Here is a 14,470-nt window from a genome sequence, read left to right as displayed (position 1 = left end):
CTTTGCATTGTGAATGGATTGAAATACATGGCAAATGTTTTAACTCCATTCCATGGCTCTGTCTCATTCTGCCTACTTCTACACTTCGAACACTTAGTTTTAAGTATATAGTGTAGATAACACAAAAAGTCAGTGCACTGAAGGTACTCGGATGACCCCCTAAAAACGGTCACAAAATACAGTGTGTAACGATGGACCCTACTCGCACTAAACGGACGCCATCTTGACTACAAAGCGGAAAGGGAGGGACTAGGGACGTCAGGAAGATGTTCCCATTTTGAAAATAATGGCGGACAATTCAGCCGAGACAGCCGGAGCTGCGACACAGCAATCATATAAATGTAAGTAATGGTGGTAATACGAGGCACTGTACTCTCGTATATTTTATATTTTTGGCGGCCTGAAAATTCGCGTTCACGTGTGTTGCGTTCGTCACGTCATCCCGTCATTTCCAGTAAGCGTTTCAACATAAGTGTTCCTTTTGGAACAATACTAACGATCGAAAGTGGGCACTACAGCAGTAAGTGGTCAGTGCACATTAGCAGTGCACTGACGGAAGTATTCAGAATAAGACACAGCCCATGTTTTTGGCATCAGATCTTCAGTGAACAAGGATTCACTGAGTTATTCTGATCGTGAGCAACCACTTTTGTTTGTCTTTGTTTGTTTTGCATGTAAATAGTTCCTTAGCTTAGCTTCTTTTTATCTTAATTTTGCTTAGTAGTTTAGTTAAGTTTCACTAGCCTAGTAGAGAGAATTTACTAATCGAAATATTGTGTTAATTCAGATAAACAGCATTACATAGTGATGTTCTCTGGATGTTCATTTTATTTCTGTTATTAAATTCTTGAACTTGAAAAGAAGTTGTCACTCCTTTATTCTATGTGTGTGCAGGTTTTGCTGTTAGAAGATCGCCAGTGCTCAAATTCATCCCTTTCAACCATTGTCTTGGTATCAGCTTAAGAGCTGATCATCACCAGACGATACTTAACAGACAGAGGTTTGTTTATGAAACATCAAATAACTTTAAACAATGTATAATTGCACAACACTCCTCTGTCAATGGGTCATGATGTGGTTTTTTTACTGTTTAGATTTGTTGGGAAAGTGGACTGTGGACAAAACTTTTGTTTGACCAATAGGCTTATAACATGGCCTATGTCATGTGCTACACAGGAGTTGAATTAATAGTTGCACCGTGAAGCTTAAATTTCAGCATTATTTGAAAGTTTGTAGTCATTCATAAAAACCCACTTTCTAAATTTCCTAATAATGTCCCTGTTGAACATTTAAACTGTATATGTTTAGAGGTGACTCTTAGGAAACAATATTTGGCATTAGGTTATATTTATTTTCTTTGGCTGTTAAGGTATCAATCACCTCCAAAGTAGTAGGTCCCTCCTGTCTTGATCTGGGCAGGAATAGCTGTCCTAACAGTGGATGCCTCATCTCCGTCCACTGTCAGCATGGCGTAGTTGTCCAGTGCATTCAAGTGGACGCTGTGCCACTGGCCATCATTCAAACCTAGCCCTAAAAGATAAAGAAGCAGCTTACTTGTACCCATAAATAGCTGTCCTTTACATTTAAATTCAATTCAGTTTTATTTATCTAGTGCCAGTTCATAACACGTCATCTCAAGGCACCTTACAAAGTCAATTCAGTCAAATCATACATACATTGGTCAAAATTGGTTTTCTAAGGAAACCCAGCAGATTGCATTCAGTCTTTGACAAGCAGCATTCATTCCTAAAGAAAAAGTGTTTAGCCACAGTGGAGTCGCCTGCATTATTGGCTTTGCAGCAATCCCTCATACTGAGCATGCATGTAGCGACAGTGGGGACTTAAACCCCTTTCACAGGAAGAAAACCCCAGCAGAAGTGTAAATGGTCATCTGCCACGACTGACATGGAATTTGAGAAGACAAATTCCATGTCAAAAACACAAAAAGAACACATAAGAACTGATTTAGGAATATTTTCTATTTTGCATTTATATATGAAAATACTTAACAAATAATTAACAGGACACAATTAGAAACATTAAGAAACAAGTGCAGCAATGGTCTCTAAGTATTTTAAAATTACTTATCCTTGTTGTAGAAAGTGAATCACTTCATGTTTTTTTCAAAAACACTTTTCAATCCAGTATATCCAATACAATGATGAATATCTCATGTCACTGAATGTTGGTGAGCATAATGCTCTAAAAGGCAAAGAACCCAATATTTCAGCCAGACACAGTTTTGCATTTAAAATGTTTATTTACAAAATTAATAAGCCCTAGTGCGGACAAAATGCTGCCAGTTCTGGGAAGGGGCACACAAGCAACACATGGCAGACGCTCTGTAGCATATCTCGGCAGGTGCGCCGGAGTGACAATGAGGAAGATACATTGGCTTTACTGTTCATAAGAACATAATAAACATAAGTTGAGTAATTTACTTACTGCGTTTGTGTGTAGTGCTTTCCTTGTGTTGTTTTCATATTATATTATACTACAACCCTGTGAATCCTATAATGTTTATCATTGTTTCTGTTATTGTTATTAGCAAAGGTGAATTTCAACCCCTGCCTCCGATCACATCAACACTATCAGCTGACACCAATTTTCTCTGCAGCTTTATAAATCGGTGTTGATCTTGACATTATTTATCATCTTTAATATATCTATGAATAAAAGACGATGTAACAGCACAAATCATGGAACACGAAAGACGTTCCCAGGGAAACAAATAAATCAGTTTGTCATTCAAGTTGTGTTCACGCAGAACGCGTTTTCAGCGACTGGAGCGACCGTTATGTTATCCCTACACGGTGAATTTGTTTCAGTAAAGTTTACTCAAATATAAGAAAATTTATTCAGAAATAGATAACATTTGGTCCCTCTCAAAAATATTCAATTTGAGTAAATTTTACTCAGACCAATTACACTGTGTACATACAGGTACAACACAGGAGTGATGCAACGCAAAGCAATAAAACAGATGTGTTTCTAGCGATGTGACAGGTGCGATTTAGGCGATTACAGTTAAGACAGCAATGCTACACCTGCGATGGATGTGCAGTGACAGGTGCTGGAGTTAAAAAATCTGAAATTTTGTGTCTTGTCACATTGCGACAACTAATCAGGAACTGGATGTGGCTGTGACGTGGGATGAAGGACTGCAGTGGAGACGAAGCTGCTTCAATTTAACATGGAAGACAATCTAATAGTGGCGGTCTGCGGTCGGCCTGAGTTGTATGACTCAACCAATTATTACTACAGAGACAAGTCCAGAAAGGCCCCAGCCTGTAGAAGACTGAATGAAGAGACGGGAGTGGCAGATAAACTTTTAAGTGAGAGCGTCACAAGATAGCTCCATTGTACTACTGTATTTCTGGCTTATCATCCACTGTGTGAATTGCTGGCGATATGTCAGGTGAGCAAAATCACGCAAATGTGGTGACTTTGTTGCTGAAAACATGTTCAGTGTGAATGCACCTTCAGAGATGTGCATTTTTTAAAAATGTAGATGATAAATACTACAATAAACACAACAATAATAATCATCATCATGATCAGTGCAAGTAGCCTACATCTTTTTTTATAGGGGGCAGTAAAGAACCTGGATAATGGATAGGGTGGTGCTGGTCCAAAAAAGGTTGAGATCCCCCCACCCCTCCCCCTACTGTTACCACTATAGTGTCCTTCACTCCTGACCTGGTGAGAAGACAGCTGACCAGACTCCACTGTGGCAAAGCAGCAGGCCCCAAAGGTGTATTCTCCAGGGTGCTCAAAGCTTGTGCCTACCAGCTGTGTGGAGTACTTAGCCTAGTCTTCAGTCTGAGCATGGACCTCCAGAGAGTACCCGTGCTGTGGAAGACATCCTGCCTCGTTCCTGTGCCAAAGACGCCACGTCCCAGTGGCCCTCAGGACTACAGACTGGTGGCACTGACGTCCCACATCATGAAGACCTTTGAGAGGCTAGTCCTGGAGAAGCTAAGGACCATGGTCAGGCCCTTCACTGATCCACTACAGTTCGCCTACCAGCCCCGCCTGGGAGTTGAGGACAGCATCATCTTCCTGCTGAACAGTCTACACTCATCTGGACAAGCCAGCGAGCACAGTGAGAATCGTGTTCTTTGATTTCTCCAGTGCCTTCAACACCATCCGTCCGGCTCTACTGGGTGAGAAGATGACTGCGATGCAGATGGAGGCCCCCATCGTGCCCTGGATTGTTGATTACCTGACGGGTAGACCACAGTATGTACGCCTACAGAACTGTGTGTCTGACAGGGTGGTCAGCAACACTGGGGCCCCTCAGGGGACTGTCCTCTCCCCCTTCCTCTTCACCCTTTTCACCTCAGACTTCAACTATTGCACTGAGTCCTGCCACCTTCAGAAGTTTTCTGATGACTCAGCAATAGTTGGCTGCATTGAAAAGGGTGATGAGAGTGAATATAGGACTGTGGTGGGCAACTTTGTCACTTGGAGTGAGCTGAACCATCTGCAGCTCAATGTGACAAAGACTAAGGAGCTAATAGTGGATCTGAGGAGGACAAAAACACCTGTGACTCCTGTTTCCATCCAGGGGGTCCCTGTAGACACTGTAGAGGAGTATAAGTACCTGGGAGTGTACTTCAACAATAAGCTGGACTGGACAAGAAACACAGAGGCGGTCTACAAAAAGGGCCAAAGCCGACTCTTCTTCCTGAGGAGGCTGAGGTCCTTTAACATATGTGGGACGATGCTGAGGATGTTTTATGAGTCTGTTGTTGCCGGCACAATCTTCTTTGCTGTCACATGCTGGGGCAGTGGGCTGAGGGTCGCTGACAGCAACAGACTGAACAAACTGATCAGGAGGGCCGGTGATGTCGTGGGGGAGGAGCTGGACACTGATGACCGTGGCAGAGAGGAGGATGCTGTCCAGGCTACAGTCCATCTTAGACAATGTCTCACACCCTCTCCATGACACACTGGCCCAGCAGATGAGCTCCTTCAGCAGAAGACTCCTCTCACCCAGATGCACCACAGAGCGCCACAGGAAATCATTCCTGCCTGTGGTCATCAATCTTTACAACGCCTCCCTCAGTGATTCTGACACCCCCTCTGTAACTGACATTCATTCATTCCTTGCACTGTTCTTGCACAAGTCACTATCACTTTATACATATGTATATATATATACACACACACACACACACACACACACATATATATATATATATATATATATATATATATATATATATATATATATATATATATACATACATACACTAGGGCTGGGCAACGATTAAAATATTTAATCGCGATTAATCGCATAATTTGCCTGATTAATCATGATTAATCGCATTGTATTTACAAACTCCAAGAATGAATTCAAAAGTAGTATAAAGAGCACTTTTATTTTAATGTTCTGCTGCCATATGAACAAAAGTGTTGTAATATTTGTAGCACTTATCAGTAACACATATTTAGTGTAAAGCTCAACTTAGACATGTAAAACAAAAAATAGCAATAATAATAAATTAAAGCTTATTGCCACTGACAGGGAATTCTCTTTATGGGGAAAAAATCTACCAAAAACAGGCAATTTCTGAGGTAACCGCAGGGAGCAGCATTACCATTTTATGTTCAATACCAAAGTTTAACTTGGCAGTGGTTACAACTAACTTGTTTCTGTCATATTCGATGCTGGAAGAACTTTAAACTGACATGCTTGCTAACTAGATATGCTTGCATGGTTATTTGACGTTAACACGCGTTTTTTTGTTGTTGCTTTCTCGCGTGCATATAGTGAATGGCAGGGAAAAACAGGCAAAAATACATGGATACTTTGAAGCGAGAAGCGACTTCACCGACGGCGTCGATGCAGACCCCCCTCCCCCCCCCGCACAAAACTTGTTCCTGCAGGAATTTCTAAGCAAATTCCTGCAGGAAACACCGCCTTCCCCATGTCAGCTGTGTTTTTTTCCGGCCAGCACCTTTCTTCCTCTTTGAATCCGAGGCTGGGCTGACAGCGAGGTTATTGGCGCATTATCGCCACCTACTGTTCTGATTCAAACCCCTACACCGCAGCAACAGACCTTCACAAAATAAAAGCATGTGAGCAACATGCGTTAATGCACGTTAAAGTAAATATCGGCGTTAATAGTCTAATGGATTAACGCGAAATTAACGCGTTAACTTGCCCAGCCCTAAAATATACACACACACACATATATATATATATATATATATATATATATATATATATATATATATATATATATATATATATATATATATATATATATATATATTACCTTTTGTGGAAGGTTGTAAATATATATATAAAAATCTATGTTTATCTGGAGCATGTAACAAAAGTAATTACCCTCTGGGATTATTAAAGTATGTCTGATTGTGATTCTGATCCACTCGCTATGAACATGCTCAGAAAAAATATAAATATGGAAAAGTTTGTCCACACCGAACGCGAATTCAGCCTCAATGTTGCCACTTTTGCTTGCTGTCGCTCGCCTGACATATTGCCGGCCATTCGCACGGCAGCTGGCAGCAATTGCACAGTGGGCAATAAGCCAGAAATACAGTAGTACATTGGAGCTACAGTTAGGCCGAGGAATATTTTAACAGTGACAAAATCTCATGACTTGGGCCACCACATTAACCTGACGCCGCCAGATAGATTTCCTCCGCATATCCATCTGGAAACCTTCCGTTGAAGTAATTTTGGGAAGGGGCGAAAATATTGGTTAGCTGATTGGCCTATGTTGGTGATAGATGGGCCAAATAAACCAATCAGATCAACGAAGCATATGACGTACTCGTCAACATGCTTCGTCGTCGCTCGTAACAGAGCGACAACAAAAACACAACCACAAGCCAAGCTACTCTTGCTGCTGCAGGTAAAGGCTCGTTAGCTCAGCAAAGAAATACTCTGTAATTCCGATAAAACTTGCTCGATAGCCACGCTAACGCTAGTTTCATCGGCTGAAGCCGCCATGTTCTTTAGACTGAACTGTCGCACTTCTCGTTGCGTCACACCTCAACCCCGCCTCAAAGCCAACGCTGATTGGACGTTCGTTTGGTGAACGGCTCCAAATTTTCTTTAACGGAGAGTAGCCAGACTGATCTGCAAGTGAAACCTTGAAAGCTCGCGAGATCAGGATGGTCTCACGAGGCTACCACCACATTGGATTTGAAATGAAACTATAATGTAAATGAAGTGCAAATTTTAAGGTTTAATTCAAGGGGTTGAACAAAAATATGATTAAACATGTAGGAATTGTAGCTATTTTTATACAAACTCTACTCATTTCAGGGGTAAGTAAAATATTACTTTTCAATATTTTGTTGAGAATCCTTTGCAGGCAATGACTGCCTGAACTCTGGAACCCCTGGACATCACCAAACGCTGTGTTTCCTCCTTTGTGATGCTTTGCTAGGCCTTTCCTGCAGCTGTCTATAGTTGGTGCTTGTCTGTGGGTCTTTCTGCCTTAAGTTTTTTCTTGAGCAAATGAAATGCATTCTCAATTGGGTTGAGGTCTGGTCATTGACTTTGCCATTCCAAAATAATCCACTTCTTTGCTTCTTGTGTTGCTTTTGCAGTATGTTTTGGATCATTGTCCATCTGTACTGAGAAGCGCCAGCAACTAAAGAACAGCCTTTTGACTAAAGAACAGCTTTTTCCCCAGAGCTGTCTCTTTGTTGAACTCTAACCCTCACTGACAGACTCTCCTCTCCCTCCTCACACCTACCTCCATTTTGTTATTCTGTTATTTACAAGACTGTAATGTTCACCTGCACTCCTGACTGTTACCATTGTAACAACTGTTTACATGCATCCTGCACCACTAACTATGACTGAATATTGATTTGCACGGCTGACTGTCTATATTCACAGTACCAATTCAGAGCAGTCAAACTTTTTTACAGTGGCAGGCCACAAACTATCAGGCAGGAGGGTGCACTTATGCCGGTGCCCGAGCCCCGGAGAGGAGAATTTTGAAAAATAGAGTCTCCCTGATGTATTTTGGAAGCTTTCAAGACAGGTGACTATTTAAACAATAGAGTCAGAGTGCATGTTTCTAATTGAATAAAAGGCAAAAAATGTGAATGATCAATTCTTCAAAAACAACCTTTTTTTATTATTATTATTCTTAAAACGTTATTTTTTCACATGATGTTATCATCATGTTTTAACAAGGTAAGGTAATCTCCATTTGCATAAAATTAGTTTAATTTGAATTACTAGCACCATATAAAACAGATCAGATTAGTTGAGGTCTATTCATCTTATTATTATTATTATTCACAGTTCTGTTCTAAAAATGATCGTAACATTTCTTCACGAACAAAGTCAAATTTATATGATAAAAATACAGGGTTGGAATTTGAAATTGAATTCACATGTTGAATTTATTTCAGTCATATCGCTCTTTCGAAATCTCTATCAGTTAAATTTCACTTGCACTCATCATGCACACGATATATCATTGGCGAGGATTCTAGAGACCAACACAAAATGCATCCCCTGAAAAACTTTGATAATTTGCTGCTGTAATATTATATTATATTATATTATATTATATGTAATATAATAGATTTTTCAGAATAAAAAGCTAACAGGTGTGCATAATCAAAAAATATCAGAAATACAATTATAGAGCATTCAGTATTGTAAGAAAGCCCACGCTGTTTCTGGATAAATACATTACTGTATGAGTTAAGTTCTACTCCGTTTTATGCCTCTATCCTTGTAAGTTTAAAATGTCCCATGCTCCTGAATGCACCATAGCTTTCTGAAGCTCGCGAAGGCATCACACTGGTCTATGAACGCTGTGCTGTGTAGATGCACGTTTGATCTTCCGCTTAAGACAAAGCTTTGCAGTTTCAAAACTCACGTCGGCTCTCACGGTTTATTGTTGTGTGTGAATGACAAGAGACCACAACAAATAAATCAGCCGTACCTCAGATAAAAACTTTGGATTTAATGTTGTTCATAACACCCATAGCCCTGTGACATACTGGTGACCTGTCCAGGGTGAACCCCGCCTCTCGCCCAGTGAACGCTGGAGATAGGAACCAGCAACCCCCGCGACCGCATGAGGGATTAAGCGGGTCAGAAAATGGATGGATGGATGGATGGATGGATGGATGGATGGATGGATGGATGGATAACACCCGTAATTTTGTAAACGAATCTGCCAAATAACAACAGTTTTTTTCCCCCACAAGAGGTTTAATAAAAAGTTTTGATATCATTAATTTAAGAACAAGTAGCTGCGTTGGTCACATTTTAATCCGTTTTCCTCGTCGATATTCAGTTGTACAGAGCGAGGCGCGCTCCCGCCACAGGGGATGCATATCTCAGCAGGGATGCACTTTTCGGCATAACACCGGTCTGTGTTTTGATAGGAAAAGTAGCATCTCGGTTGGAACAAGGAACCCAATCACTCAATGTTGCTCTCAGTGGAAACAGATGCAAAGGTGATTTTTGGGATGTATAATCAGGGAAATGTAGGCGGCGGCAAGAGCTGCTATAGACGGCAATTTGCCGCCGTTGACCGGCTACTTTTGACTGCCCTGCCAATTGTTTACATATACATTTGCAATACCGTACTTTAACTGTAATATGCAATTACCTTCCACTGCATATATGATATATGCAATTACCTTCCACTGCAGTATATAATATACTGTATATTATGCTATTGTACATATCTGCAAAACTCTATTTATAGTACTATCCACCTGTATATTATATTCGATACATATCCAGCTGTAAATTTAGTTCACAATACTAGTTACCTATATATTATATTCATAGGACAAATCTATCAGTAAAATTCTGTTTATAATAGTATTCATCTCTATATTTATTCAGTACATATCCATGTCATGTACTTATGGAACCATTGTATATCCTGCATTTGCTGCTATTGCACTTCTGGTTAGACCTAAACTGCATTTCGTCGCCTTGTACCTGTACCTGTGTAATGACAATAAAGTTGAATCTAATCTAATCTAATCTAAGACTAAATTTTGCTGCATTTGGCTGAATCTGAACAGAAAATATATGCCTATACACTTCAGAATTCATCTGGCTGCATCTGTCTTTTATCACATCATCAATAAACATAAGTGACTCAGTGCCACTGGAAGCCATGCATGCCCATGCCATCACACTACCTCCACCATGTTTTACAGAAGATGTGGTGTGCTTTGGATCATGAGCTGTTCCAATTCAAAACTTTCTTTTTCCTATCATTCTAGTACAGGTTGATCTTAGTTTCATCTGTCCAAACAATGCTGTTCCAAAACTGGGCTGGCAAAGCTTTTTGGCAAAGTCAATTCTGTCCTTTGTTTTTGAGGCTGATTAACGGTTTGCACCTTGTGGTGAATCCTTTGTATTTACTCTCATGACGTCTTCTTTTTATAGTAGACTTACATACTGATACACCTACTTCCTGGAGAGTGTTCTTCACTTTAGTGAATGTGGTAAAGGGGTTTTTCTTCACCATGGAAAAGAGTCTGCGATCATCCACCACTGTTGTCTTCCGTGGACGTCCAGGCCTCTTTGATTTCACAAGCTCACCAGTCCACTCTTTGTTGCACTCAGAACATACCAAACTGTTGATTTGGCCACTCCTAACATTCCTGCTATCTATCTGATGGATTTGTTCTTTTTTTCAGCCTCAGTATGGTCTGTTTCACCTCCATTGAGAGCTCCTTTGACGCCACGTTGTGAACACACAACGTGGCGTCCAAATGCAAACGCCACACCTGGAATCAATTCCAGACCTTTTAACTGCTTAATTGATGACAGGTTAGGGAGGGAAGAGCCCATGAAGCCTTGTTATTTATTTTGCAGTCTTTTGAGTCAATTGTCCAATTACCTTTGGTGCCTAGAAAAAGAGGCGGCTACATATTAAAGAGCCGTAATTCCTAAATATTTGCTCCAACTTCGATGTGTACACTCTCAAATCACAGCTGAGAGTCTGCACTTTAAGCCCACATTAATTGTATAATTGTATCCTGAATATGTTCTCATAAACAGCTAAAATAACAAAACTTATAAACAAATATTTCTGGGCCTAACTGTACATGTTTGTTTAATTAATTTTAATAACATGCAGTAAAAATAAATCAATTAATGTGATGTTGACTTGCTTCCACTTCCTGCAACAAATTTAACAACAAAACACTTCTCCAGGCCATTCTAAACACAAAGCTTTGAGCTCACCTGAGGAAATGTCAATATGTGAGCTCCTCTTCTGTGTCACATTTATGTAGACCGTGACCTTGCCGTCAATCAGTCCCAGCTCCAACCAACCCTTGGCCAGTTGTGTGAACATCAGCACTCCGCTGGGGTTCCACGTTCTGAAAGACAGGCTCACTGAAAGAACATCACTGTCCCTCTGACCTGGCAGCCGTAGCAAAGATGTAGAGTTAAAGTAGACAGGAAAGGAACTCGACTCAGCACAGGTGAATGTCAGGTTACGCTGCAGGGAAACACATAATGACGGGGAGAAAAATGAATGGCAAACCACATCATGCTTCTCAAATGCTTTGATTTTTAAGATTGAAATTATTTTTATTTTTATAAAGAACACACAAATGTGACCAGCTACTCTTTAGCATCCCTCTTGCAGAACAACTCTCGTCTTGTACTGCCCAATCCAAATCCTAACCTGTAGTTTTACCAATTATAATCCAGCTCCCAGGACTAACATTCCACCTCATTATAAAACCGCTGTCCTACCAATGAGGACAAGAGTTCACTCTCAATATTACAAAACGGTTCCTGAGGTATAGGCTCAGTAGGGTGAAGTACCAAAATTATCTCTGAAAAAAAACAACAACCACAAAGTTCTTTCTCTGATTTAAAATGTATTACCCAAAGTTGATTAGCTATCCATCCAGTTTAGGAGCAGCTAAAGAAATCAAGCATTAAACTTTACTGCAAAATAACTGATTCCAGCATCAAACACCAACACCATATTCCCATGCAAGACCTTTGATCATGTAGTTCAACAAAAAACTAAGATAAATCACATCAGAATGATGAATAAATCAATTACAGAGTGCCTAAGAAATTCACAAATGGAATTAAAACTAAATTCTTTTCCTTTTAAAAAGCCCATTAATATTTACACCAGTGTGACATGTGCTACTGCTGAATGTGCAGGACTTTCCATCAGTAGTTCTGCTCATGTCCTTTGCATATTTATTCTTGAACTCAAAAATGAATACCTCGCCTAACCTAGAACATACCCAGACACTGAAATGCATTATTATTTCAAAATGACCCATATTTCTTCTCTCAAAAATTCACACCAGGAAGACTTTATGTTGGGTTCCTATAAAACATCTACAATAACCTGCATTGCTTTCTTGCTTTTCAAACATCAGTCAGATGTCTAACATTTATTTGGTAAACATTAAACATGAAATATGCCAAAAAATAGGAACTCTTACAAAGCTAGAGGTGTCAACTTTCTTCCTGCGCACCAAGTTGGTAATGTTGTCTCCGTTGTAGGTAATTCCCTCCATGCAACCAACAAAATTCTCTTTGCCACCAAAACTCATCTTTGCAGATTCAGAAAGTCCTCCAAACGTGAGCTGAAGGAACACAGGACAGTTTGGATTACTGTCACTAAACATGTTGTGTGAAACATTAGTGTATACTCAGCAGTGAGTGAAGAAGTACACAATTATATATAAATATGCTGAAAAACACTAAATTAAGTTACCATCTGAAAAATGTTAATTAGCTTTTTTAGGGGTTATATTCAATTAAATCCCCCTGTAGTTATCAAGACCCTATTTACCACAAGGTCAAATCAACAAAGGCTAAAAAGGCAGCAGGCTGTGCCCGTTTTCACATAGAATACTAAGACTAAAAGCAGCTGTTAGTGACATAACTGAACTGACAGAAAAATATATACATGTACAAATATATAAAAAATATATAGATACATACTGTAGACAGGATAAAAGAGGTGACAAAGTATTTGCTGTAATTAACATGATGATGCCAGCAGCCTAAATGGTCATCTAGCAGTTTGCTTGTGTGATGCCATCTCCTCTCTGGGTTCTGATTGTTGCACAGAGGTGCATCTGACTTAACAGGCTGGTGTGTAAAAACACCAAGACACACAGAGAAAAGGCGCACTGATCTGCAGCAATGTGCTTCAGGGTCCACCAACTTGCGCTGTGATCCAGGGACCAATGTACCACTCAACACTCAAACTATTATCCTCCTAAGAGCTGTGTGGAGAGAGGCATTGTTTCTGTTTTTCTTGATTGTTTTGCCATAAACTACCGCTTTATACAAGCAGGCAATCCAAGTAAAATGCTGACAGGTGAAAACATATTAATATCAAATAGATGAAGTAGTAAAAAATTACAAGAACTGGGGGTTAATGTAACAATCAAATCAAAATGATAATGATGTAAATAAGGTGCATTTCAAACATTTTGATGCCATGTGACAATTATTTAATTTTGGTAAGTTTCTTCATCAAGAAATACATTTCTTAATCTTGTCTACTTAGTTAATTTCTCTCCTTTCATTATCAACCAATCACAGCTCTTAGAAGACAGTGTCACACCTAGCAATGTGGTCAACCACACCTCCTCGCCAAGGTAAACATATCTGTCATCTCCTTTCTCAGAGTCGCTCTCAAGAGCTAATGATAATTAAAGAAAAATTCTGAGAAAAATGTTTAAGACTGGCAACCCAACAGGAGATCTGGGATTTGGACAGGTCTCCCTCTAAGAAGATCAATTGTTTGAAAGGATGGAAAGTTTACCTCATAGTCAAGGTCCAGGTGCTCAAACTCTCCATTAGTCCTGAACTGATGAGTGTGGTGGTCCAATGTGAAATTGATATTTCTACGGTAACGCTCAATGACAACAGAGTGCCAGTGACCATCATCCAACAAGCTTCCACTGGTTACAGAGGTGTGACCCTGAATCAGATTGTACTGACTACTACCTGAAGGAAAACAACACAAAGAACACAGAAGGTAAACACCCCCTAAATAATTCCTGAAAGGATGCAAATATTCTCCTTTGATCTTTTAAAGTTCCTAAGTTTTATGTACCTAAATTTATGCTAAGCTTCATTGTTGCCCTGCGAAGCTCCAGCAAGATGTAGTCTCCCTGCTGTCCCTCACCATACAGTAGCACTCCATCTCTGGCCGTGGTTTTAAGCTTCAGAGAAATAACATCCTTCAGAGTTTTCATCTTCTTACTCCTGAAGCGATAAGAGATGATGCTGTGGCCATCAAAACTGATTACATCAGCCCCTTAAAGACACAGACAAAAGGAAGTCACATTCTATTTTCTGCATAAGGAACAGATCTGCAGTCATGAACCAGCAAATGGTATGTCTAAAAACTAATCCGCTATTTCTAATTCAGTTGTAGTCCTGTTTTTTATTGTTCTGCACCAAGTGAATCTCCAGGCTAACCGTTCT

General features: G+C 40.0%; 1 protein-coding gene across 5 annotated transcripts in view; it reads right to left on the bottom strand.

Moving 5' to 3' along the window:
* Positions 1-14,470, bottom strand: part of LOC105920987 (contactin-associated protein-like 2) — a 208,744-nt gene that overhangs the window by 177,629 nt on the left and 16,645 nt on the right. For all 5 annotated transcript variants that reach the window (XM_036134290.1, XM_036134289.1, XM_036134287.1 and 2 more), the window contains exons 5-9: positions 14,097-14,300; positions 13,803-13,987; positions 12,466-12,609; positions 11,231-11,489; positions 1,381-1,530 (exon numbers count right to left, since the gene is read on the bottom strand). In XM_036134290.1, the coding sequence (XP_035990183.1) occupies positions 1,381-1,530; positions 11,231-11,489; positions 12,466-12,609; positions 13,803-13,987; positions 14,097-14,300 (942 nt within the window). The remainder of the gene's footprint in view (positions 1-1,380; positions 1,531-11,230; positions 11,490-12,465; positions 12,610-13,802; positions 13,988-14,096; positions 14,301-14,470) is intronic.

This window comes from Fundulus heteroclitus, unplaced genomic scaffold, assembly GCF_011125445.2.
Source record: "Fundulus heteroclitus isolate FHET01 unplaced genomic scaffold, MU-UCD_Fhet_4.1 scaffold_79, whole genome shotgun sequence".
In the NCBI taxonomy this organism is placed as follows: Eukaryota; Metazoa; Chordata; class Actinopteri; order Cyprinodontiformes; family Fundulidae; genus Fundulus; species Fundulus heteroclitus.
Note: the sequence above shows the minus strand (reverse complement) of the source record. Positions and strands in the feature narration are given on the sequence as shown.